The sequence below is a fragment of the Delphinapterus leucas genome, chromosome 2 (genome assembly GCF_059928025.1).
Source record: "Delphinapterus leucas isolate spDelLeu-1000000601 "Yukka" chromosome 2, BTC_Dleu_Yukka2, whole genome shotgun sequence".
Lineage (NCBI taxonomy): Eukaryota > Metazoa > Chordata > Mammalia > Artiodactyla > Monodontidae > Delphinapterus > Delphinapterus leucas.
Genome location: NC_143130.1, coordinates 165,882,808 through 165,908,612, shown reverse-complemented (window position 1 = coordinate 165,908,612; position 25,805 = coordinate 165,882,808). Strand labels below are relative to the sequence as shown.

Sequence of the window (25,805 nt, the reverse complement as noted above, 5' to 3'; positions counted from 1 at the left end):
TTAATAGATATATAACACAAAACAAGTATGTTTAATACATTTAAAGAAATAAGAGAAGGAATATGAACACATGAGTAAGGCTCAAGAGACTATAAAAGATGACTGGGCATACTTTTTAAAAGATTGAAATAGACCTTTCAGAAATAAAAAATACAGTAATATAAAATTAAAAATTAACACAGGGGCTAACCAACTGCCTAGCTCCAGCTGAAGAGAAAATTAGTATATTGTAAGACAGAGCTAAAGAAATAACACAAAATTATCAGAGTGCTAAAGAGACAGGAAAATACCACAGAGACATGGAGGATAAAGTGAAAAGGTCAGTGTATGTATAATTAAAGTTCACAAGGACAGAAGAGAGAAAGTAGGGGAGAGGCAATGTTAGAAAAGATGCTGACTGAGAGCTGTCTGAAAGTGATGAAGGACATGGCATCCTCAGATTTATGAAGCTCAGCAAACCCCAAATAAGATTAGAAACAAACAAACAGAGCTGGAGTTTGCAATCAAGCTGCAGATCACCAAAGACTAAGAAAAAAAAGAGCCAGAGAGAAAAAATGCACTACCTACAAAGGATGAAATTTCGACTGACAAAGACATTTTCAACAACAATGATAACATAAACCAGAAGACAGTGGATTGATATTTCCAAACTGTTATGAAAATGTATGTCATCCTATAACTGAATACCCAACAGAACTAAATTTCAGAATGAGAGCACAAATAAGGATATTTTAAGATAAACTACCACTGAGAACATTGACCCCCAAAATCCTCAATAAAGAGACTTCTAAAGAACATAAGAGAAGAAGGAAAATGACACTTGAAAAATGTCTGAGATGCACAAAATTTAATAAGCTACAGAGGATGGAACTCTGATGGTTACGCAACATCACGTCTATCACTAGGCTCATGCGTCTGGGGAAGAACACTTAAACCATGAAAATATTCTTCCTTAGAAGAAGGACTTGGGAGAGCTGGGTGATGAGCAGGAAGGTGCCCCTTCCTGCTTTGTCCATGTTACTCAACAAATACTCATCTTAAAAAAAAAAGATAGGAAGGGTCAAATGGAAAAATAGTTTTGAGAGGACTTACAAAATTCTCAGTGAAATAAATTTCTTTCTCTGTAGAAATATTTCCTGCCTTAACTAAAACAACCATAAGACTGAATGGTTTAATGAAACAGATACTGGGTGTCTTCTGGGTTGGGCAACAGAGGCAGTGTTTCTGGTGGCTTGTGGTTACATGTGTGAGGGCTCTGGAGACTCAAAGGTTCTCAGCAGCTCTTGGGGGATTTGTGACCATGTGTGTTCCTTCACCTCTCTAAGTTTCAATTTTCACAGGCGTAAGATAGCAACCATTTCACAGAATTCTTGTGAGGATTAAATGAGATAACACATGAAACTCAGTACTGAGCACATGGTAAGCCTTCATGACATGTTAACTGATATTGTTCTAATGACAACACTGGTAGCCTGTGTTGTCCCCTACATTTCCTGAAAGCAGATCATCTTTGGCCACCTATCCAGAGCATAGCAGAGAAACCAGAGTCACTCAGAATATAATTTATATAATAACATTTCACATATGATACCAAACGCTGCAGAGGAGAGCTGTTAAATTAATTTGTGTGAATCTGAGATTTTAACAGAATACATAATTCTTATTATTCATACATCTTTTCAGATATTATTTTGATTGCTTTAATCATATTTTGAGAAAACTGTTTTTAGATCCAGTGCTGAGAAATTTGGATAAGTTTTTAATTCTGATTTTAATTTTTACCTGATGCCCAAAGAAGATAATCCACAGCTCCTAAAACAGTACCAACCATTGATGGTTGGTAAAAATCAGAATTAAAACAGTACCAACCATTGATGACAATGATCAGAAGATAAAATGTTATAGGAAACATTTGCCTTCATTTATCAGTTGAATAGCTACTTATTAACACTCTACGTCAATGTGATAGTCATCTCTTAAGAATTTTTAATTAATACATACTAGAAATATTAATTAATACTGGAAATATTATTTTCAAATTTCACATAGTTTCTGATGGTATAAAAACATATCACTAGACCTTTATACTGCTGAGGAAGTGGTGCTAGATAGCTCTACAGCCAGGAGTTGGTACATTTCTTCCCTAACCACTTAATTTTCATTTTGCCAATATACTGTTTCCTGTAGAGGAAATGGAGCATAAGCATTCCTCTTTTATATTTTGGTAGTGTTACCTATTTCTAAATGTAAATTTTGACATCCTTTACTACTGCTCAAAGTAGAGAAGCCATGTGTCATCCTCATTTCTCCCCGTCTTATAATACTTTGCATGACCACATTTATACAGCCCAAACTAGAAAAAATGTTGCAAATATTACTGACAATCATTCAAAAGTATGTTATCTACTTAAAGTCTTATTTCTTAATCTTACACTTACCCATGTTTCTTGGGATGATGATTTTGTTGACTGAGGAGTGAGATAAATCTGCTTGCACCCAGAAGAGAAACCAATATTATTGAGGGGACAGGAAATTGCACTCATATTTCATCATAAACCAATGAGGAAGCAGCATATTAATGAGAAGGATGTACATTATCCAAGTTTGAGCAACAGAAGTCTCCTAAGTATTTTAAAAGATGTTTTATGTATTATTTACTGTAGTATAATTTTTATTACTCGCTTTTCTCTTTGCATCTTAATCACAATTGTATACTGATACTATATGTGCTTTATTTGATAGAATATGTACTAGAATCTCATTCATTCATTCACTCCCTCCCTCACTCATTTATCTGTCAACACATATATCTATCCTCCTCTCCTAAGAGACCACTGTGCTGGCAGATATATAGGACCTGGCCCTAACCCATAAGGAACTTATCACTTAGTGAAGGAGAAAACGCTAATAACCGCAATGGTAAAAATGGTAAAAATGGATAAATACTCCAAGAGAGGTACAAAAAGATTGGATGAGTCGTTGGATGTGTAGAATAGGAGAGGATGTTGTAGATGGAATCAGGGTCATCAAGATCCTGGGCGAAAAACAACAGAGAGCGAATGCGGATGTGTGTATAGAGAGCATGTTCATTGCTTAATGGCATGATGATGGGGTCAAGGTAGCCAACTAGCTAAAGTTTTTTATTGTTGTTTTTGTTTTTATTCAAAGGGATTATATATTAGCTATACAGTATTTTATTGTAGAACCATTTTCTCCTTTGATTTTCCTCTTGGAAGAGAAGATTCCATCAAAAATTGCTAAACCATGCTAAAGCCACTTGAACTAACTGGCTTAGGCAAATCAATAATTTTATGAGACTTGAAACTTTATTTGAGAAAGACATGGGATGTTATAATGAAAATTCACTTAGTATAGTAACACCTGGACAGTTGTTGCCAAATCTGTAAGTGATTTTTTTTTTTTTTTCGCGGTACGCGGGCCTCTCACTGTTGTGGCCTCTCCCGTTGCGGAGCACAGACTCCGGACGTGCAGGCTCAGCGGCCATGGCTCACGGGCCCGGCCGCTCCGCAGCATGTGGGATCTTCCCGGACTGGAGCACGAACCCGCGTCCCCTGCATTGGCAGGCGGACTCTCAACCACTGCGCCACCAGGGAAACCCTGTAAGTGATTTAATGTGAAGTGAAATTAGCTCCTGGAACTTCTGAGATATAAAAAAGCCAGAGACTTCACTTTTGAACCTTGCCTTAATAAACTTTTATTACACACGAAGAGGAAATTTTTACTTTATAAGGACAGAATTAATTTGGGATGGAAAAATTTAACTTCATTTTAAAAACTGTAATCATGACAATTTGAGCCTGCCTTTGTAAAAGGACATTAGAAGTTCCTGTTGGTAGGGTTTTTAAAATTTCTCCCCAGAACTGGAAAAGATGATCTTGTGATATAACCAAGATTTTTAACCTTGAGGTTATTCAGGATGTAACAAGAGTGTAATGGGTTTCCTATACTTCCTTTGTAGGTCTTTTATTGAAAATAATAAAAGTAATCATTTAGGTTTATAAAGTACATTTGCAAAGTAATTTAGTGTATAGGAACTTAAAAATTCAGAATACTTTCTATTTTTACTGAAATAATAAAAATTTAAGTACAATGTAGAAAATTAATAGTAAGACAAGCCTTTAAAAAAAAATGAAAGCAATGATTTCAGTTTACTTGTCACTCTAATCCAAAATTCTCATTTTTGTTTGGTTTTGCACATCCACTTATCTGTGGCTTCTATACATGGGTATCTCATGACACAATTTCTTATTTTACCTAAATAGACTATACTTCTGCTTTTAGGGAAATGGCATCTTAATATCCACACCAGATTTTTATGTATTTTGCTCCTCAAAAGAAAAAAAGGATGTTGTTATAAAACACAGGAAACGCAAACTTTCACTTCTGATTAATTAGGAGAAAAACTGTGGCTGCCCTATGCTGAAACTTTGTCAGTTCCACATAATAGGACATTTAAGAACCTGTAATAACTCTGCTTCTTATTTAGTCCAGAATATTTGACAATACTGTATTTTCAACTACAGAGCTAGCTGATGAAGAGATGGGAAATTCCAGAGCGTTGAGTCTGACATTTAAACAAATCCAAGGTGAGAAAAAGCCAATTAGCAGCATTCAGAATACTACCTTGAGGAGTTTGGTGTTCCTGGCATGTTGGTATCTGGTTTCCTGAGGCCACAGAATGGACACCCGACACTGGCCCGTGCAGGGCACTTGGGCTGCCCATGGGGAAAAGGGGAAGTGAATGTGGTCTTGCTTGGCTCCAACTTCTCCGCGGGGCAGACAGTGGAAGAATCTAATCTGCTGATGAAGGGTCCTTTGCATCCACATTTTCCACTTGCTGCAATTTCACTAGTTCAAGTAGCAGCTAAACATGGCAGGGAACATTCTGAAATACTGATTTATTTCCCCAGCCTTACTTCCTTTTACCCCATCCCTATTCCCCCTCACACTCAATTAGCCATTTTGCATTTATTGCCTCAAGAGAAGGAATTCTTGGCAGAAAAATACGGGGTTGGGAGGAGAAGACAATCCTAGGTTTAGAGTTTCAAAGGATTCATGCAACTCAGGAGAATGAAAAGGACTGAGGTGCAGACAATCTGCTTGGAAGAATATCTGTTGAGCTAAAGCAAGTCTTCCGGCCCCCAAGAACAGATAAAAGGTTTTTCCTGCCAGCGGGGCTGGGGCTTAGGGTTGTGAGAAGGGAAGTCACAAGAATTCAGATGTGGTGGCCTGATACAGGGACACTGCATCCTGACTGTTTGTACCCTCTCCCCTGCAATCCCTGAGGTGGGGTTGGGGTGACAGTTACTCTGATGAACTGCATGATGTGGGGAGGAGAGTGATCCTGTCTCTCATGTCCAGGGTGAAGTCCAGATAGAAGGCTATCTCAGGACTACATATGTGAGAGGCCTGAGACAACCTTACCACATTCCCCTGTGCCCAGCACAGCGCTGGTCAGGGCACATGAGGGGTGCACAGAAGTGATGCAAGGACTCAGCCCACCTCATGGCACTTCCAATGGCCCAGTGTGTCACAGAAGAAGCCTTGTCCCCATTGATGGGGGACAACCCAGGTGAGTCCTGCATGGGCTAACTACTGAGGACCAGAAGGGAATGAGGACCTCTCACGAGAGGCCAGCATGCACAGAGGGCAGCCTTGAGAATTGGGGCTTGAGCTAAACCTCTCCAGCCTTACCTACATACAAACTCCCTGGATCCTAGATGGTGTTATGGGCTGACTTGCATCCCCTTACCTCTCTGCCAAAATCCATATGTTGGGGTCCTAATCCCTAGTATGTCATAATGTGACTGTACTTGGAGTTAGGCTCTTTAAAAAGATGACTAAGTTAAAATAAAACTGTTAGCATGGGTCCTAATCCAATCTGATCAGTGGTGTCCTTATAAGAAGAGGAGATTTGGACACACAAAGAGACACCAGGTACGCACATGCACAGAGGAAAGACCAGGTGAGGACAGAGAGAGTAGGTAGACATCTGTAAGCCAAGGAGAGAGAACTCAGAAGAAACCAGCCCTACTGACACCTTGATTTTGGACTTCCAGCCTCTAGAACTGTGAGAAGATAAATTTCTGCTGGTTACACCATCCAGTCTGTGGTGTTTTGTAATGGCAGTCCTAGCAAAGTAAACACAGGCAGAATCCAGAGGAAGAAGACGTAGGATCCTGAATTGACTGTGATTAAGTGTCCACCAGTTTGGTAGAATGGGGTATTGAAATGGAATTTTAGTTGAGTTACAGAAAGATAAAGAATATTTTATTTCTGGCATCTCTGATTATGGCCTGAGATTGGAATCCACTTCATGTGTTTGATCTAAAATGTGTAATTCAACAAACATTTATTAAGCCTTTGAATAGGACTCCTGAGCAAAAATATTTTTCTCATGACTTGTCAAGGAGCCTAAAATGTAACTATTAGATGACTTTTATTTGGGGGGGTCTTGAAACTTTTACCAGCAGGCTTCCTTTCTAAGGATGCAAATATATTCCTTGTGTTCGGGCGGGGGGTGGGGGGGGCGGAATATTAAGTTGTCAGATAAAACCTTACTTGGCTTCTACATTATGGCAAAGCTCCCTGAGATCCATTTACATCAATGGCTCTCCAAGTATGCTTTTTGGATTAGCAGCATCAATGTCACCTCTGAACATTGGAGAATTAAAATTCTCAGTCTCACCCCAGGCCCAGGGAATCAGAAGCTCTGGGGCTGGAGTTCAGTGATGTGTGTTATAAAAAACACTCCAAGTAGTTCTGATGCCAAAAGTTTTGTTTTTTTTAAGGAACAAAGTTATTTTTTAAAATAAACAAATACATTTATTTATTTATTTATTTATGGCTGTGTTGGGTCTTCGCTGCTGCGTGAGGGCTTTCTCTAGTTGCTGCGAGCTAGGGCTACTCTTCCTTGAGGTGTGCAGGCTTCTCATTGCAGTGGCTTCTCTTGTTGTGGAGCACAGGCTCTAGGCATGCGGGCTTCAGTAGTTGTGGCACGTGGGCTCAGTTGCCCAAGGTTTGAGAACAACTGGTGTACAGGATGGTTGCCTGAGTAAGAGACTGTTGGGGTGGGTGGTGGAGAGGCAGGGAGAACAGAACCTCCAGAAAGGGAAGAGTAAGGAAACACTTTATGTTCAAATTCTTGCTTGCTTTTGGTACTTTAACCCTGTCAGAAAGGAAGAAATTTTTCTCTACCCTTCTGTGTTCCTCTGGCTGGTGCAAGAATGAAATTGACATGAGACAGATTAACAGGAGAAAATAAAACAAAAATTTAATAGCATGTATGCACTGGAGAGGCCCAGGAAAACTGAGTAACTCACTAAAATGGCTGAAATCCTCACCTTAAGTATTATCTTCAGCTAAAGACAAAAGAGGATGTTGGGGGTAGTTGTTCAGGACTGCAAAGGGGAGGAAGGCAATTCATATGGAGATGAAAAAGCAAATGTTTGGTAAACAAATGTTTGCTGGGTCGTGCAGAGACAATGGGGCACACAGAGGACTCTGATCTCTAGGCTCTGCTGAGTTTCCCCCATTACAGTCCATATTTGCAGATATCTCTGGTGATAGCTCTAATCTGGGAACAGGCCCTTTATCCAAATTCTCTTAGACAGTTAAGGGGGGAGGTAGCAAGAAAAACTTCCCAAGTCTTCTGTTTCTTAAAAATAATCAGTCTAAATCAATTCTCATACCAAAGAGACACATTTTGGGGTGGCAGATTTTGTTCCCCTACAGCCCTATTATCCCTTCATCAGTATTTAAATTCCATTCTGCATCATTGTACCATTAGTTCACTTGGCTCTGCCCTTTTCAAAACAGTTGAGCTAATACAGCCTCTCATTTCAGACTTGTAAATGATTTTAACTTAAAGCTTAAGTCAGAACGTAAGTATAGTAACAGTTAAAATGGAGATATGTTATCAAACTAAGGACTAGAGTCTTTAATATCTTAAATACCTTTTCAGAAGATCTAATATGTATTTCATGATGTCTGTAAATTACAAAAATGCCTTTTAATTCCTATGTTATACTCATTTATTGAAACTACGAAATTTAAGAAGATTAACTCCAAAGAGTTTCCTCTGATGTATTGCGGATGTGCAGACTGCTGATTAGCTTAATTTTTAAAGTCAGGATAAGAAGTGTAAGTCCTTGTGGAATATCTGTTGAGTTTGCTTATGGTAGGGATAACCAGCTAATCGTTTAAGTTTTAGGATCGAAAAAATATTTCATGAACTTAGGTTTAACCAAGACATGTACTAATATTTAAGGAAGTTCAATCCAAAGGATAGGGCAGAGAAGTAGAAATGATTGGCAAAAAATTGAGTCAACTGGGGCAGAGGGGCTAGGGACAGACAGGAGGGAGGATCTGAAGCCAGCTTAAGTGTTGTGAGTTCTATGGCATCTGGACTGGGGAAGGCAGGTTCTGTTACCCAAAGCTGTGGGTCATAGCAGAATCCATAGAATGAGCAGAGCAGAGCAGAGATTATAGTGAAAACCCAAGAGTGATAGGAATACCTGCCATTTTACAGAAAATAACGCTAGAGTGTTTATTTTCCTTGGTGCTTTTTTAGAGGATGCTAAAGTATCTTTGCAAACGTGCAGTAATTGAGTAAATCCCTTATATCATTTTATCATACCCATTTCTATGAATAAGCCCTCAAAATATTAGTTACTGCAACATTTAATACTATATCATATGAGTGGTTTGCTGAAATGCATCATGGGTAAGTGTTGTGATTTTAAAATATGTTCACAAATTCCTTGGCACCCCTCCTTTCAAGAGGTGGAGCCCGATTTCCCTCCCCTGGAGTGTGGGCTAGACTAAATGACTCATTCCTAGAAAATAAAGCAGAAGTGATGGTGCACTATTTTGGAGACTAGGTTGAAATAATCCTGTGAATCCTCCTCATGCTCTCTCTCTCTCTGCTCACTTGGTCTTGAGGGACGCCAGCTGCCCTGTCGTGAGAAAAGGTCCACGTGGTGGGGATCTGAGTGAGCCAACAGTACTGAGAAACCATCTTGGAAGTACATCTTCAAGCCTCCAGATAATTACAGCTCCTGCTAATATCCCTACCGCAACCTCACTAGGGATTCTGAGCTAGAACCACTCAGTGAAGGTGATCCAGAATTCCCAACCCACAGAAACTGAGAGATACTAAATATTTGTTGTTTTCAGCTACTGAACTTTGGATACTTTGTGACACAGGAACAGATAAAAAATTCAGTATATATGTTGTTGAGTTGATGTGAATGTTGTGACATGGAGACTGGGTGCCAGTAGTCCAATGTAGACATAAATTATGAATTTGGGATTAATTCAGGCAATTGTCAGTGTTCAAGAAATTTTCCCTTTTTATAACCAAAATACTCTGTTAACTCTCTGGGTTTATGGCATATACTTAACTCATTTTAAACAAAATTTCCTAATAATCATGGTTACTTATTGCTGATTAAAAGACAACTGTCTGAAAAAAAAAAAAAGAAATTTTAATCCTATGGTTTGGACATGCAAGCAGTACAGACAGACAGTAGGTGTATAAGTCAGCTCAGGCTGTCATGACAAAATACCGTAGACTGGGAGGCTTCAACAGTAGAAGCCTTGATTTTCTCATACTTCTGAAGGCTGGAAGTCCAAGATCAAGGTATCTGCCATTCAGTTCCTGGTAGGGGATCTTTTTCTGTCTTGCAGACAGCTGTCTTCTCACTGTGTTCTCACATGGTAGAGGTGGTGGGGTAGAAGGGATGAAGTGAGAGAGAGAGAGGATGCGAGGGCGGGGGGCGGGGGGAGAGCCCGCAAGAGCGCACTCTGGTGTCTCTTCTTATAAGGACCCTAATCTTAGTGTATCAGGGCCCCATCCTTATGATCTCATTTAACTTTAATCACCTCCTTATAGTTTCTATCTCCAAATCCAGTCACAGTGGGGGTTGGGGCTTCAATATATGAATTTTAGAGGGAAACAATTTAGCCAGTAATCAAAGTCTGAGATGGGGTGGGAAAGCAGGTTGTTGTCCAAATTATCCTCTCCTGAGGTTGGGGAGAAGTGCAGTGAGTGGGGGATGGAAACCAAACAGCATTTGAGGCTTCCATGGGGCCAGAATGCAGGAGGGGGAAGTCTTTCATCCAAACTGTTGGTGTCAAAATCAATTAAGCAAAGTGAGAAGCCAGGGCTGCTGAAGTAGTCTGTGACTGGAGGGATACAGCCCAAAACAATACTGGCAGTCAGAGTATGGAGACGGGAGTCGGAAATCTAGGGAGGAAGATCACAGCAGTGAATGTAGAACAAGTACTGGCAGGTAATTCTTACAAATAGGCATGAATGCACATGGTGGGGTTATGTTTGCTGCAGGCTGGTGCCTGGGACGACTGGCCACTACTGTTCTGTTTCTCCTTGCAGGGCACCTCTGACACCCAGTGTGTGTGGGTTTTCCTTCCACCAACAACCAGTTCTCCAGTACTCCAGACACCAGCTAGAAGTCCTTCAATTTAGTTCACTTCTGACACTAATTACCTGGAGTACGCACCAGATTCCACAAGGTAAGAGCTCCATCCCACAGGGCTGTTTCCACTTCAGATGCTGGTCACAAGACCTCAGTCTCCAGTACTTTGGACCAACTGGCTGTCATTTGGGGGTTCCCACAACCCACTCCTCAGGTTCAATAATTTGCCAGAATGGCTCTTGGAACTCAGGAAAGCATTTTACTGACATTTACCAGTTTGTTACAACTGAACCACTGTTAGATATTGTTACAGGCTGAATTTTGTCTGCCTCAAATTCATATGTTGAAGCTCTAACCCCAGTGCCTCAGAATGTGACTGTATTTGGAGATAGGGCCTTTATAGATGTGATTAAGTTAAAATGAAATTGTTAGCATGGGCCCTAACCCAATCTGACTGGTATCCTTATAAGAAGAGGAAATTTGGATACACAAAGAGACACCAGGGATGCGCATGCACAGAGGGGAGACGGTGTGAGGATGCAGAGAGATGGTGGCCACCTGCATGCCAAGGAGAGAGACTTCAGAAAAAGCCAAAGTTCCCACCACATTGATGCTGAATTTCAGAACTCTGAGAAAATAAATTTCTGTTGTTTAAACCACTGTTTTGTTGTATTTTGTTATGGCAGCCCCAGCAAAGAGTGGATATCCTTCAATCTCACCTTCAGCAGCCAGAGGCAACCCAGGGCCTGGCATACATGAGATCTGCTCAGTCCAACCCCAGCACCACTGGCCACATGTGGCTATTGTGCACTTGACATGAGGCTAATCTGAATTGAGGTGTGCTATATGTGTAAGACACACTCTAGATTGTTGAAACCTTCGTATGAAAAAACCCCCACAAAATATTTTATTAATATATTTTCATATTGATTACATATTTATCAATAGTATTTTGGATATCTGGGGTTAAATAAAATGTATCATCAAAAATTAATCTCACCTGCTTTTTTTTTTAACTTTAATGTGGCTACTAGAAAATTTCAAATTATGTATGTGCTTTGCCTTACATTTGTGGGATGGAATTGTACTAGATGTTTAAAAAAAATCTTTTGAGCCATGGGAACCTCTTGTACTCTTATTTTCTTCATGCCTAAGACTTGAAATTAGGTGGACTCTAGAATTCTTCCCCTGGTAGGAGTGCAGAAAACGGTATTGACGATCCAAAGAAGAATAGACATATCACAGGTGAAATAGGAGGACAGCAAAACTTCCTGGAGTTCCTTTATTGGAACTAATCCATGCATTAACAATTACCAACAGGGACTTCCCTGCCGGTCCAGTGGTTAGGACTCCACGCTTCCACTGCAGTGCGTGTGGGTTCAATCCCTGGTGGGGGAACTAAGATCCCACATGCCGTGCAGTACGGCCAAAAGAAAAACCAAAACCCAAAAACAACAACAAAACCCCCCAAAAAACAATTACCAACAAAAGAACTACAGGTGGTGAAGGCAGTATTTAAAGTGGGGTAAATGCAGACCCAGAGGCTGAGAATTCTTTGCAGTGATCACATCTGGTCTTGATTATTACCTGGTGTATCAGTCAGGGTTCTCAGCTGCAGACAACAGCACCGTCTTTGGCTAACCTGAGCAAAAATGAAAGACTTAGAAAGAAATCAAGATAAGGCACAGAATTGCTGCTGAGGCTGCAGAACCCATCTTGTGAAATGGGCTAGGGCCAAAGGACTAGAAAGGCAGCCCAGGTCATCCTGCCTGAGCAATAGGTTAGGATGGCACTTCTCACCCTACTGCTCCTGGCACTTGAAGCCCATCTGGTGGAGCCTCTATGCCACCACCTCCTCTGCACTCTGACACTGCTCCAGGGTGCTTTCTCAGCTGTCCATACATCTAATCACTCTTCCAAGATCAAAGTCACAGGTTTGGGGAACTGACTGAGGGAGCTGGGTCACTGGGGCTCTAGAGCCCATGCTGCTGGGGGTGAGAAGAGGGAGGATGTGGCGCCTTAACTCCTGAAAGAGGTGGAATCTGCCTCCCACCAAGACTCGCATGAGGGGAATCAGCCACACGGGACATGGATTTGGATGAGTGTAGACAACAAAAACAGAAAAAAAATTCAGACCAGTACAAAGACAGGAAGAATCCTTTTCCTCAGGACTGTCTTAGTTTTGTGGAGAGCAATAAACTCAAGAGCTACACTATAGTTAATCTGTATTCTATTTATGTTATTATTTGTATAATAAACCCTTTCATAGCATGCAGTATGATTATATATATATATAAATATAAATATGGTGGTCACTCTTCTAAATGTTTCATAAATATTAATTCTGCTAACCTTCATATCAACTTCTCTATCATCATCTCTATTTATGGATGGTTAAACTGAAGCCCAAAGAAGTAAAGTAACTTGGCCAAAATCACACAGCTAGTAGGTGGTAGGAGAGATTTGAAGCTATGTAGTCTGGGGCTCCAGGGCTGATCGTTTAACTACTATACCACACTGCTCCTTACTACAGCAATTTTTTTCTGTAGTTATGCCTAAGAAGATGTTTAGTAAGCAATATATAATTTATTCCGTTATGTGGGTTCTGTCCTTTGAACCATTTTTACTGTCTTTATATATAAAGCCCTGAGTTTACAGAGAGAAGTCTTTGAATAGCGGGTGATGTAATTAACAACTGCAATGAAGCAACTTACCTACAAGTTGTAAAGATCAGATAAATGACAGATGTTACAGGATAGTTCATGATAAGAAAATACTTCATACTTTTGGCCCCAGAGGACTCTTACTTTAAGAAATGTTTCCAACTTCTTTTATAAATAATTCTTTTTTCTTAACCCCTTATATGATTTTTCAGTGATTTTCTAAAAATCAAACTTTTATTTTGTTGTGTCAAGATATTGAGTCCTATCCAGACCCCTGGTTATACAGGAATTTACTCATGTTTTCTAATAGAACTTGTAAGCTTTCATTTATTTACATTTAGAGCTTTATCCATTTGGCGGTTATACTTATGTGTGGTGTGAGGTATAGATCTAAAATTTGATCTTTTCCCAAATAGTTATCCAGTTGTCCCAATATCATGTTTTAAAAAGCCCATCCTCTTCTAGTGATTTAAGACACCATCACCACAGTGATTTCTGTTTCTTTAAGTTCAACTTAACTAATATATATATATATATTGAGTACACACCATGGATTGGACACTGCACTTAAGAAGTACAAAGAAGAAGACTTGGCCTCTGGCCTTGAACTTGTGGCAGCCTAATTCAGACTTCTAAAAGTAAAGCCATTTCTTAAAGTGAGACAACAGACTTTATCAATAACGTTTCATTAAAAGGCAAGATCGCTCACTTTTCTCAAGACCATCTGATTTTGATCACTTCAGAAAACTGAGAAATTTGCTGTGGCTGAAGTACAGCTGTGATACTCAGAAACGTTGCTTATTTAAGAGAAAAACTGTCCTTACTTTTTAAACTCATCTGACTTTTGAGAACTGAGAAACGCTTCTTTCCTACTGTCTGGTGTATATCAGGGACCCTGAAACCACAGAAGAAAGGGAAGCCGAACACACAATCACTTGTCTGATAACGGCCGTTTCCCTTTATCTCATGTCTTGAGCACATCTGAGTGCTGTGCCCAGCAGTTTAAGGATCTCTCTTTCTCAGCTTGTATTTACTGCTTTTTTATTAGAAACTTTTTTCTTTTTTTTTTTTTTTCCCGGTACGCAGGCCTCTCACTGTTGTGGCCTCTCCCGTTGCGGAGCACAGGCTCCGGACACACAGGCTCAGCGGCCATGGCTCATGGGCCTAGCCGCTCCGCGGCATGTGGGATCTTCCTGGACCGGGGCACGAACCCGTGTCCCCTGCATCGGCAGGCGGACTCTCAACCACTGCGCCACCAGGGAAGCCCTATTAGAAACTTTCTCGTCTAATGGTTTCCTGAGCGTAGATTAGAAATTTGCAACAAGAGACATTTTCCCTGGTAAGGAATTACTTTGGTTATGAACTAATGGGAACTAGTGGTACATATTTACTGTTAAATATTCTGTTTCCTCTTTTACAAATATCACACATTGCACAAATATTTGTGGTGTGCCTTCCAAATACAAGGTGCAACAGTGTGTTACAGAATGACATATGCTGGGTTCTGGTTTCAACTTCCCAGTTTCGCTTGTATGGTATTTTTTCCTCTATTTTCTTCTAGTTACATGATTATGCAGATGTTACATGCATATCCCAGATATAAAATCTCAGGGTTGGTAGGAAGCTTAGCAGTTACTTGATTTATCAGCCATGTCTTGCATCCACTGGTGCTCCGCTCATGTTTAAAATTTTATTAGAACAGATGGATCAGAGTGAGTTCAGAGAAGGTACGTCTATGGAACTTGACTAGTTACTGACTTGAATCACAGAATGGTGATTGTAAGGAAGGTAGTTCAGATAAGTGCTGTATGGGGAAAAGAAGAAATGGAAGAAAACAAGCGGCCAATATACAGGGAACTATATAATTTATCATACAAGCCAGAACATTTTTGAGGGTGAAAGGGATACTATTAATAATTATGTTAGGACAATAGACACAAGCTGGGACTGTCCTTGGTAAATCATAATAGATCTATAGTAATTTAGGAAGATGGAAAGAGTAAGCATACTGTCCATTAAGAACCTAGAGATATCATAAGGGCCTGACGAGTGTGTTTACGGGACTGCCCAGATAAATTTTTCCTCCTGGTATAATCGTAGTCTTGACACTTAAATTTACGTTTGCAGTTAAGGGGCAAAACAATCAGATCTGGGGATCAGAGATGCTTTCTCTGCAGCCTCTCAATAGTCTCTTCAATTTGTTTCAATACCAAGGAAATCAGAAATCTCAGACCAATGCCGGATGTGGCAGGAATCCCAGGACAATCCACAACTTCCCTGCCAATTTAGGGTTATCTGCCTGGAACCATTTCAACTGGCAGTGGCAAGTACCTTATGAAGCAACCAGGATGAAGTTGTTACCAGGATGAAGTTGTTACCAGGATGAAGATCCATGTCAGCTAAGGCTTGCTAAGTGTGTCACGCATTCAGCTAAGATTTACTGCCTGTCTGTTGCCTTACTCGTATTTCATTTAATCATATGTCCCCATGCGGCTGCTCTTCTTGCTTCATCTTACGTAAGAGGAGACTCAGGCTCATAAAGCTAAGTGACTCCACCAAGGTGACAGCCGAACAGGGACTAGGATAGAGACTCAAGCCTGCTCCTCTTTCTCGTTCTGCCACGTACTGGCAGGTGGCAGAAGCGCCCGGAGACGTTCGCGGAGGTCCATAGTAGGCCACGCACTGCCCTGCTCCCTTGGCCTTGGACATCCACCTCCCCTTCGATAAAGTGCTCCAGTGGGTGAAGCCGAAGGAGAGGCAGCGAACGGATACACGCGAAGGCTTAACTCGGACCGTGAACTTGGGCCGAGTAGGAAAGGCTCGCTCCGCCCTCCCCCAACATTACGGCGGCTGCGTCAACAAGCTGTGGCCCACACTCAACATGGCGGCGGCGGCGCCAGCGGCCTCCTGCCCTTCTCCATCATGGCGGCAGCCGGACCCGCCTCCGCGGGCGCCGGAGTCATGTGACCCACACAATGGCTGAGCACCTACTCCAGGCTTCCCGGCAACGCCAAGTGAAAGCCATGACGGCCGCCGCGGGTTCGGCGGGCCAAGCCGCGGTGCCCCTGCTGCTGTGCGCGCTGCTGGCGCCCGGCAGCGCGTACGTGCTCGACGACTCCGATGGGCTGGGCCGGGAGTTCGACGGCATCGGAGCTGTCAGCGGCGGCGGGGTGAGCAGCGGGGGGTGGGACGCACGGGTGGCGTCAGGGCACAGCTTCGTCTCGCCCCACAAGCCCCCGCGACGTAGCCCAGCGTTTCGACGCTCTCCCGTTGCGGCCCGGCTCCCGGCGGGCGCCCTTCGCCTGGCTGTCCAGACCCGCCGGCCGCGGGGCTGGAACCTGCGTTTGCTGGTTTAAAATGAACCTGTAGAGCCAGTTAGATTTAACAGATTCGGGGGTCCACCGAGTAAGTGACAGGTCTAGATAGTGACAAGGCTGGAGCTCAAACCCTTCCTTTCTCTGGGCAGCGGGGCCTGTGTGTGTGTGGGGTCTCTTCGCCTTGGAGAGGGCACTCTGGGAGGGTCGCTCCAGAGACGGCCAGGGAGCCGAGGAGCATCCGTCTGCTGAAGAGGATGCCCCAGTGGGATGCTTTGGCTGTGCCTCTTCTTTTTTAGGGAGGGGGTTCCGGAGTCCTGGACCAGTACTGCAGGATGCGGTTGGGCTCTTTCAAGGGGTCAAGTACCGAATAAGTTTTTTTTTTTTTGCGGTACGCGGGCCTCTCACTGTTGTGGCCTCTCCCGTTGCGGAGCACAGGCTCCGGACGCGCAGGCTCAGCAGCCATGGCTCACGGGCCCAGCCGCTCCGCCGCATGTGGGATCTTCCCGGACCGGGGCACGAACCGGCGTCCCCTGCATCGGCAGGCGGACTCTCAACCATGGCGCCACCAGGGAAGCCCCCGGATAAGTTTTTGTTTGGAGGCACAGCAGGTATCTCAAGGCCTCTTTAGGAAGGTGAGAGGCTAGAAACTGGGACTTTTTTTTTTTTTCTTTATTTTTCTAATGGCAGAGGCTACACCAGTGTCAACTGATAGTTTAGGATTGTTTACTGTTGGAGGATTGTTTTCCCCTGGGATGGCAAAGGCCTAAGGGGGTGAGTTGCCCTCTGGAAGGGGCAGTGCCTCACTGGTGGCTATTTATGTGTGTGAGGAGAGGGAAACGATGGGTCACCAGTCAAGATAGTGACTCACCACCGTTAAGATGCGTAAGAATCACCTGGTCGTTTGTTTCCATGCAGACTCTGGCCTCCCCGCCAGCTCCCATTCTGACTTTACAGTTCTGGAGTGGGGCCTGAGAATCTGGTTTTTAACAAATGCGCCAGTGCCTTCTCATACTAAATGTTGAGAGAACTATTTTCCTGATTCAAGGGTCTCTGGAGCAAGCGGTTTTTTGTTTTTTAAATAAAATTTTAATTTAAAGATAGTTTCTGATTTACAGAAAAGTTGCCAAGACAATACAGAGTTCTCATATACCCTGTAGCCAGTTTTCTCCTGTTATCAGCATCCCACATTAGTACGGGACATTTGTCCCAACCAATATTAATTACGTTAATGAAAGTCTGTACTTCCTTTCATATTTCCTTAGTTGTTACCTAATGCTCTTTTTCGGTTTCAGGATCCTATCCAGGATACTAATTGCATTTAATTGGCATGTCTTTTTAGTCTTTTTTAGGCTGTGTCACTTGGGATAAGTTTGTATTATCTGGGCATTTTAAAATACTTACGTTAAGGGAGACATGAGGGCCATTCCAGCTTAATGCAACATTTGTGTGGGCACAGCTGGTAATTTCCTTAGTTCCCTAGTCATGCTGATGGGTGGCTCCTAGGCCTGGGAGCTTGCCACAGTAGCTTGATTGTTCTTGGCTCCTAACAATTTACTTAGTCCTGTCTCATGCTCTTTGTAACCATTGTCTTGTCTTTGTTTTATCCCCTTGTGTTTATAGCTTTTGGGTCCATGGGGTTTATGGTGGCAGATCTTTGGGTGAGAGGGATTTTCTTTTTTGTACCCTAGATCATAGCCAAAACTGATTTTATTTGAAAATGGTAAGGCAGAATTCTTGAATTGGTTGAATGGGTTGTTTGTTGGGTTGAGTCAGATTGGTGCTTGTATCCTTAGATGCAGTTCAGAACCAGCTTGAATGCTTGCTTGCTGGGTGGATGTTTTGGGCTGGTCTCAGCCTATTGATAACCAGTGCTGTGGAGGGACTGGTCCTTGTGCTTCTTTTTATTTTTTTTTAACGTTTTTATTGCAGTATAACTGCTTTACAATGGTGTGTTAGTTTCTGCTTTATAACAAAATGAATCAGTTATACATATACATATATCCCCATATCTCTTCCCTCTTGCATCTCCCTCCCACCCTCCCTCCCTATCCCACCCCTCTAGCTGTTCACAAAGTACCGAGCTGATCTCCCTGTGCTATGTGGCTACTTCCCATTAGCTATATATTTTACATTTGATAGTATATATATGTCCATGCCACTCTCTCACTTTGTCCCAGTTTACCCTTCCCCCTCCCCATGTCCTCAAGTCCATTCTCTAGTAGGTCTGCGTCTTTATTCCTGTCTTGCACCTAGATTCTTCATGACTTTTTTTTTTTTTTTTTAGATTCCATATATATGTGTTAGCATGTGGTATTTGTTTTCTCTTTCTGACTTACTTCACTCTGTATGACAGACTCTAGGTCCATCCACCTCACTACAAATAACTCAATTTTGTTGCTTTTTATGGCTAATATTCCATTGTATATATGTTCCACATCTTCTTTATCCATTCATCTGTTGATGCACACTTAGGTTGCTTCCATGTCCTGGCTATTGTAAATAGAGCTGCAATGAACATTGTGGTACATGACTCTTTTTGAATTATGGTTCTCTCAGGGTATATGCCCAGTAGTGGGATTGCTGGGTCGTATGGTAGTTCTATTTTTAGTTTTTTAAGGACCCTCCATACTATTCTCCACAGTGGCTGTATCAATTTACATTCCCACCGACAGTGTATGAGGGTTCCCTTTTCTCCACACCCTCTCCAGCATTTACTGTTTGTAGATTTTTTGATTATGGCCATTCTGACCGGTGTGAGGTGATATCTCACTGTAGTTTTGATTTGCATTTCTCTAATGATTAATGATGTTGAGCATTCTTTCATGTGTTTGTTGGCAGTCTGTATATCTTCTTTGGAGAAATGTCTGTTTAGGTCTTCTGCTTTTTTGGATTGGGTTGTTTGTTTTTTTGATATTGAGCTGCATGAGCTGTAAATTTTGGAGATTAATCCTTTGTCAGTTGCTTCATTTGCAAATATTTTCTCCCATTCTGAGGGTTGTCTTTTCATCTTGTTTGTGGTTTCCTTTGCTGTGCAAAAGCTTTGAAGTTTCATTAGGTCCCATTTGTTTATTTTTGCTTTTATTTCCATTTCTCTAGGAGATGGGTCAAAAAGGATCTTGCTGTGATTTATGTCATAGAATTTTCTGCCTATGTTTTCCACTAAGAGTTTGATAGTGTCTGGCCTTGCATTTAGGTCTTTAATCCATTTTGAGTTTATTTTTGTGTATGGTGTTAGGGAATGTTCTAATTTCATTCTTTTACATGTAGCTGTCCAGTTTTCCCAGCACCACTTATTGAAGAGGCTGTCTTTTCTCCATTCTATATTCTTGCCTCTTTTATGAAAGATAAGGTGACCATATGTGCATGGGATTATCTCTGGGCTTTCTGTCCTGTTCCATTGATCTATATTTCTGTTTTAGTGCCAGTACCATACTGTCTTGATTACTGTAGCTTTGTAGTATAGTCTGAAGTCCAGGAGCCTGATTCCTCCAGCTCCGTTTTTCTTTCTCAAGATTGCTTTGGCTATTCGGGGTCTTTTGTGTTTCCATACAAATTGTGAAATTTTTTGTTATAGTTCTGTGAAAAATATCAGTTGTAGTTTGATAGGGATTGCACTGAATCTGTAGATTGTTTTGGGTAGTATACTCATTTTCACAATGTTGATTCTTCCAATCCAAGAACATGGTATATCTCTCCATCTATTTGTATCATCTTTAATTTCTTTCATCAGTGTCTTATAATTTTCTGCATACAGGTCTTTTGTCTCCTTAGGTAGGTTTATTCCTAGGTATTTTATTCTTTCTGTTGCAGTGGTAAATGGGAGTGTTTTCTTAATTTCACTTTCAGATATTTCATCATTAGTGTATAAGAATGCAAGAGATTTCTGTGCATTACTTTTGTATCCTGCTACTTTACCTAATTCATTGATTAGCTGTAGCAGTTTTCTGGTAGCATCTTTAGTATTCTCTGTGTATAGTGTCATGTCATCTGCAAACAGTGACAGCTTTGCTACTTCTTTTCCCATTTGGATTCCTTTTATTTCTTTTTCTTCTCTGATTGCTGTGGCTACAACTTCCAAAACTATGTTGAATAATAGTGGTGAGAGAGGGCAGCCTTGTCTTGTTCCTGATCTTAGTGGAAATGGTTTCAGTTTTTCACCATTGAGGACGATGTTGGCTGTGGGTTTGTCATATATGGCCTTTATTATGTTGATGTAAGTTCCCTCTGTGCCTACTTTCTGGAGGTTTTTTATCATAAATCGGTGTTGAATTTTGTCGAAAGCTTTCTGTGCATCTATTGAGATGATCATATGGTTTTTTTCCTTCATTTTGTTAATATGGTGTATCACATCAATTGATTTTGCATATATTGAAGAATATACATTCTTGCATTCCTGGGATAAACCCCACTTGATCATGGTGTATGATCCTTTTAATGTGCTGTTGGATTCTGTTTGCTAGTATTTTGTTGAGGATTTTTGCATCTATGTTTATCAGTGATACTGGTCTGTAGTGGGGTTTTTTTTGTGACATCCTTTTCTGGTTTTTGTATCAGGGTGATGGTGGCCTCGTAGAATGAGTTTGCGAGTGTTCCTCTCTCTGCTGTTTTGGAAGAGTTTGAGAAGGATGGGTGTTAGCTCTTCTCTAAATGTTTGATAGAATTTGCCTGTGAAGCCATCTACTCCTGGGCTTTTGTTTATTGGAAGATTTTTTTTTTTTTTTTGCGGTAGCGGGCCTCTCACTGTTGTGGCCTCTCCCGTTGCGGAGCACAGACTCCGGACGCGCAGGCCCAGCGGCCATGGCTCCCGGGCCCAGCCGCTCCGCGGCATGTGGGATCCTCCCAGACCGCAGCAGGAACCCGTGTCCCCTGCATTGGCAGGCAGACTCTCAGCCACTGCGCCACCAGGGAAGCCCATATTGGAAGATTTTTAATCACAGTTTCAATTTCAGTGCTTGTGATTGGTCTGTTCATATTTTCTGTTTCTTCCTGGTTCAGTCTCGGAAGGTTGTGCATTTCTAAGAGTTTGTCCATTTCTTCCAGGTTGTCCATTTTATTGGCATAGAGTTGCTTGTAGTAATCTCTCATGATCCTTTGTATTTCTGCAGTGTCAGTTGTTACTTCCCCTTTTTCGTTTCTAATTCTATTGATTTGAGTTTTCTCCCTTTTTTTCTTAATGATTCTGGCTAATGCTTTATCAATTTTGTTTATCTTCTCAGAGAATCAGATTTTAGTTTTATTGATCTTTGCTATCGTTTCCTTCATTTCTTTTTCATTTATTTTTGATCTGATCTTTATGATTTCTTTCCTTCTGCTAACTTACGGTATTTTTCCTTCTTCTTTAATTGCGTTAGGTGTAATGTTAGGTTGTTTATTTGAAATGTTTCTTGTTTCTTAAGGTAGGATTGTATTGCTATAAACTTCCCTCTTAGAACTGCTTTTGCTGCATCCCATAGGTTTTGGGTTGTTGTGTTTTCATTGTCATTTGTTTCTAGGTATTTTCTGATTTCCTCTTTGGTTTCTTCAGTGATCTCTTGGTTATTAAGTAGTGTATTGTTTAGCCTCCATGTGCTTGTATTTTTTACATACTTTTTCCTGTAACTGATATCTAATCTCATAACATTGTGGGCAGAAGAGATACTTGATACAACTTCAATTTTCTTAAATTTACCAAGGCTTGACTTGTGACCCAAGATATGATCTATCCTGGAGAATGTTCCATGAGCACTTGAGGAAAAAGTGTATTATGTTGTTTTTGGGTGGAATGTCTTATAAATATCAGTTAAGTCCATGTTGTTTAATGTATCATTTAAAGCTTGTCTTCCCTTATTTATTTTCATTTTGGATGATCTGTCCACTGGTGAAAGTGGGGTGTTAAAGTCCCCTACTCTGATTGTGTTACTGTCGATTTCCCCTTTTATGGCTGTTAGTATTTGCCTTATGTATTGAGGTGCTCCTATGTTGGGTGCATAAATATTTACAATTGTTGTATCTTCTTCATGCATTGATCCCTTGATCATTATGTAGTGTCCTTCTTTGTCTCTTGTAATACTCTTTGTTTTAAAGTCTATTTTGTCTGATATGAGAATTGCTACTACAGCTTTCTTTTGATTTCCATTTGCATGGAATATGTTTTTCCATCCCCTCACTTTCAATCTGTATGTGTCCCTAGGTCTGAAGTGGGTCTCTTGTAGACAGCATATATACGGGTCTTGTTTTTGTATCCATTCAGCCAGTCTATGTCTTTTGGTTGGAGCGTTTAATCCATTTACATTTTAGGTAATTACTGATATGTATGTTCCTATTACCATTTTCTTAATTGTTTTGGGTTTGTTATTGTAGGTCCTTTCCTTCTGTTGTTTCCTGCCTAGAGAAGTTCCTTTAGCATTTGTTGTAAAGCTGGTATGGTGTTGCTGAATTCTGTTAGTTTTTACTTGTCTGTAAATGTTTTAATTTCTCTGTCAAATCTGAATGAGATCCTTGCTGGACAGAGTAATCTTGGTTGTAGGTTTTTCCCTTTCATCACTTTAAATAGTCCTGCCACTCCCTTCTGGCTTGCAGAGTTTCTGCTGAAAGATCAGCTGTTAACCTTATGGGATTCCCTTGTATGTTATTTGTTGTTTTTCCCTTGCTGCTTTTAATATTTTTTCTTTGTATTTAATTTTTGATAGTTTGATTAATATGTGTCTTGGCGTGTTCTCCTTAGATTTATCCTGTATGGGACTCTCTGTGCTTCCTGCATTTGATTAACTATTTCCTTACCTATATTAGGGAAGATTTCAACTATAATCTCTTCAAATATTTTCTCAGTCCCTTTCTTTTTCTCTTCTTCTTCTGCGACCCCTATAATTCGAATATTGGTGCGTTTAATGTTGTCCCAGAGGTCTCTGATACTGTCCTCAATTCTTTTCATTCTTTTTTCTTTATTCTGCTCTGTGATAGTTATTTCCTCTGTTTTATCTTCCAGGTCACTTATCCGTTCTTCTGCCTCAGTTATTCTGCTATTGATCCCTTCTACAGTATTTTTAATTTCATTTATTGTGTTGTTCATCATTGTTTGTTTGCTCTTTAGTTCTTCTCGGTCCTTGTTAAACATTTCTTATATTTTCTCCATTCTATTTCCAAGATTTTGGATCATCTTTACTATAATTATTCTGAATTCTTTTTCAGGTAGACTGCCTATTTTCTCTTCACTTGTTACATCTGGTGGGTTTTTACCTTGCTCCTTCATCTGCTGTGTGTTTCCTTGTCTTCTCATTTTGCTTAACTTACTGTGTTTGGGTTCTCCTTTTTGCAGGCTGCAGGTTTGTAGTTCCCGTTGTTTTTGGTGTTTGCCTCCAGTGACTAAGGTTGGTTCAGTGGGTTGTGTAGGCTTCCTGGTGGAGGGAACTAGTGCCTGTGTTCTGGTGGATGAGGCTGGATCTTGTCTTTCTGGTGTGCAGGCCCATGTCTGATGGTGTGTTTTGGGGTGTCTGTGACCTATTATGATTTTAGGCAGCCTCTCTGCTAATGGGTGGGGTTGTGTTCCTGTCTTGCTAGTTGTTTGGCAAAGGATTTCCAGCACTGTGGCTTGCTGGCCATTGAGTGGAGCTGGGTCTTGGCGCTAAGATGGAGAGCTCTGGGAGATTTTTGCTGTTTGATAATACGTGGAGCTGGGAGTTCTCTGGTGGACCAATGTCTCGAACTTGACTCTGCTACGTCAGAAGCACAGCCCTGATGCCTGACTGGAGCACCAAGAGCCTGTCATCCACACGGCTCAGAATAAAAGGGAGAAAAGAAAGAAAGAAAAAGATAAAATAAATAAAGATTAAATTAAAAAGTTATTAAAATAAAAACAAAAAATAATTATTAAAAAATTTTTAAAGTAATTTAAAAAAAAAGAAAGAAGAGAACAACCAAACCAGAAAGCAAATCCACCAATGATAGCAAGTGCTGAATAGTTTATTAAAAAGAGAAAAGAAAAAAAAAAAAAAGGACAGAACCCCAGGACAAATGGTAAAAGCAAAGCTATACAGACAAAATCACACACAGAATCATACGCATACACACTGACAATAAGAGAAAAAGGGAAAAAAAAATCATTACTCCCCAAATCCACCTCCTCAATTTGGGGTGATTCATTGCCTGTTCACGTATTCCACAGATGCAGGGTACATCAAGTTGATTGTGGAGATTTAATCCGCTGCTTCTGAGGCTGCTGGGAGAGATTTCCGTTTCTCTTCTTTGTTCGCACAGCTCCCGGGGTTCAGCTTTGGATTTGGCCCCGCCTCTGCAAGTAGGTCGCCGGAGGGCGTCTGTTTTTTGCTCAGAGCGGACGGGGTTAAAGAAGCAGCTGATTCGGGGGCTCTGGCTCACTCAGGCTGGGGAGAGGGAGGGGTACGGATCCGGGGCGAGTCTACGGCGGCAGAGGCCACTGTGATGTTGCACCAGACGGAGGCGCGCCGTGCGTTCTCCCTGGGAAGCTGTTCCTGGGTCACGGGACCCTGGCAGCGGCGGGCTGCACAGGCTCCTGGGAGGGCAGGTGTGGATAGTGACCTGTGGTTGCACACAGGCTTCTTGGTGGCTGCAGCAGCAGCCTTAGCCCATCTCTGGGGTCTGTGCTGTTAGCCGCGGCTTGCGCCCGTCTCTGGAGCTCCTTTACGTAGAGCTCTTAATCCTCTCTCCTCGCGCACCAGGAAACAAAGAGGCAAACAAAGAAAAAGTCTCTTGCGTTTTCGGCAGTTACAGACCTTTTCCCGGACTCCCTCCTGGCTAGCTGTGGCCCACTAGCCCCCTTCAAGCTGTGTTCACTAGCCCCCTTCAAGCTGTGTTCACGCGGCTCCCTCCCACTGGTGCAGGTCCCGTCCCTATTCTTTTGTCTCTGTTTTTTCTTTTTTCTTTTGCCCTACCCAGGTACATGGGGAGTTTCTTGCCTTTTGGGAGGTCTGAGGTCTTCTGCCAGCGTTCAGTAGGTGTTCTGTAGGAGCTGTTCCACATGTAGATGTATTTCTGATGTATTTGTGGGCAGGAAGGTGATCTCCACGTCTTACTCTTCTGCCATCTTGAAGCTCCTCTCTGTGCTATTTACTATGATTGCAAGATGCCCTCAGTGATAACCGTCAGAAAACCTTGAAAATAAAAAGTTTATTACTCACAGGTCCTGGAAAGCACATGGCACACCTGGGCCACACAGGGAGGTTGTAGGTAGAGAGGGGGGTGTGGGCCTGGGGTTCTGCTTTCATTAGGGTCAAGGGTGAGGCCTAGGGTTTTGTGGGCTCACTTTTTATTGGTGAGTTCAAAACTTAAGAGTAGAAATTTAACGTGCAGGAAGAGAAAAAAAAATGACCCTAATGATGGTCAGTTATCGAAATCAACCAAGATCTCAAACA

At 41.6% G+C, this 25,805-nt stretch overlaps 2 protein-coding genes and 1 long non-coding RNA gene across 15 annotated transcripts in view; 2 read left to right on the top strand and 1 right to left on the bottom strand.

Moving 5' to 3' along the window:
* The window catches only part of GPR65 (G protein-coupled receptor 65), a 40,618-nt gene extending 38,100 nt beyond the window's left edge, over positions 1-2,518 (bottom strand). For all 4 annotated transcript variants that reach the window (XR_016392244.1, XR_002644918.2, XR_016392243.1 and 1 more), the window contains exon 1: positions 2,439-2,518. The gene's annotated coding sequence lies outside the window, so the exon portion shown is untranslated. The remainder of the gene's footprint in view (positions 1-2,438) is intronic.
* A 2,404-nt stretch (positions 2,519-4,922) lies between these two features.
* On the top strand, positions 4,923-11,430 carry LOC149750341 (uncharacterized). Its single transcript, XR_016392242.1, has 3 exons — positions 4,923-5,593; positions 10,418-10,557; positions 11,147-11,430. It is a non-coding gene; the product is annotated as an uncharacterized LOC149750341 (long non-coding RNA).
* A 4,213-nt stretch (positions 11,431-15,643) lies between these two features.
* GALC (galactosylceramidase) overlaps positions 15,644-25,805 on the top strand; it is a 94,771-nt gene continuing 84,609 nt past the window's right edge. For 7 of the 10 annotated variants that reach the window (XR_016392241.1, XR_002644920.3, XR_016392239.1 and 4 more), the window contains exon 1: positions 15,645-16,293. Coding sequence is in view for 2 of the 10 variants with exons in the window: in XM_022576369.3 (XP_022432077.1) it covers positions 16,099-16,293 (195 nt within the window). In the remaining 8 variants the exon portion in view is untranslated. Of the gene's footprint in view, positions 16,294-25,805 lie in introns of all 10 variants that reach the window. The other 3 variants (XM_022576371.3, XM_022576373.2, XM_022576372.3) reach the window with 3 other exon arrangements.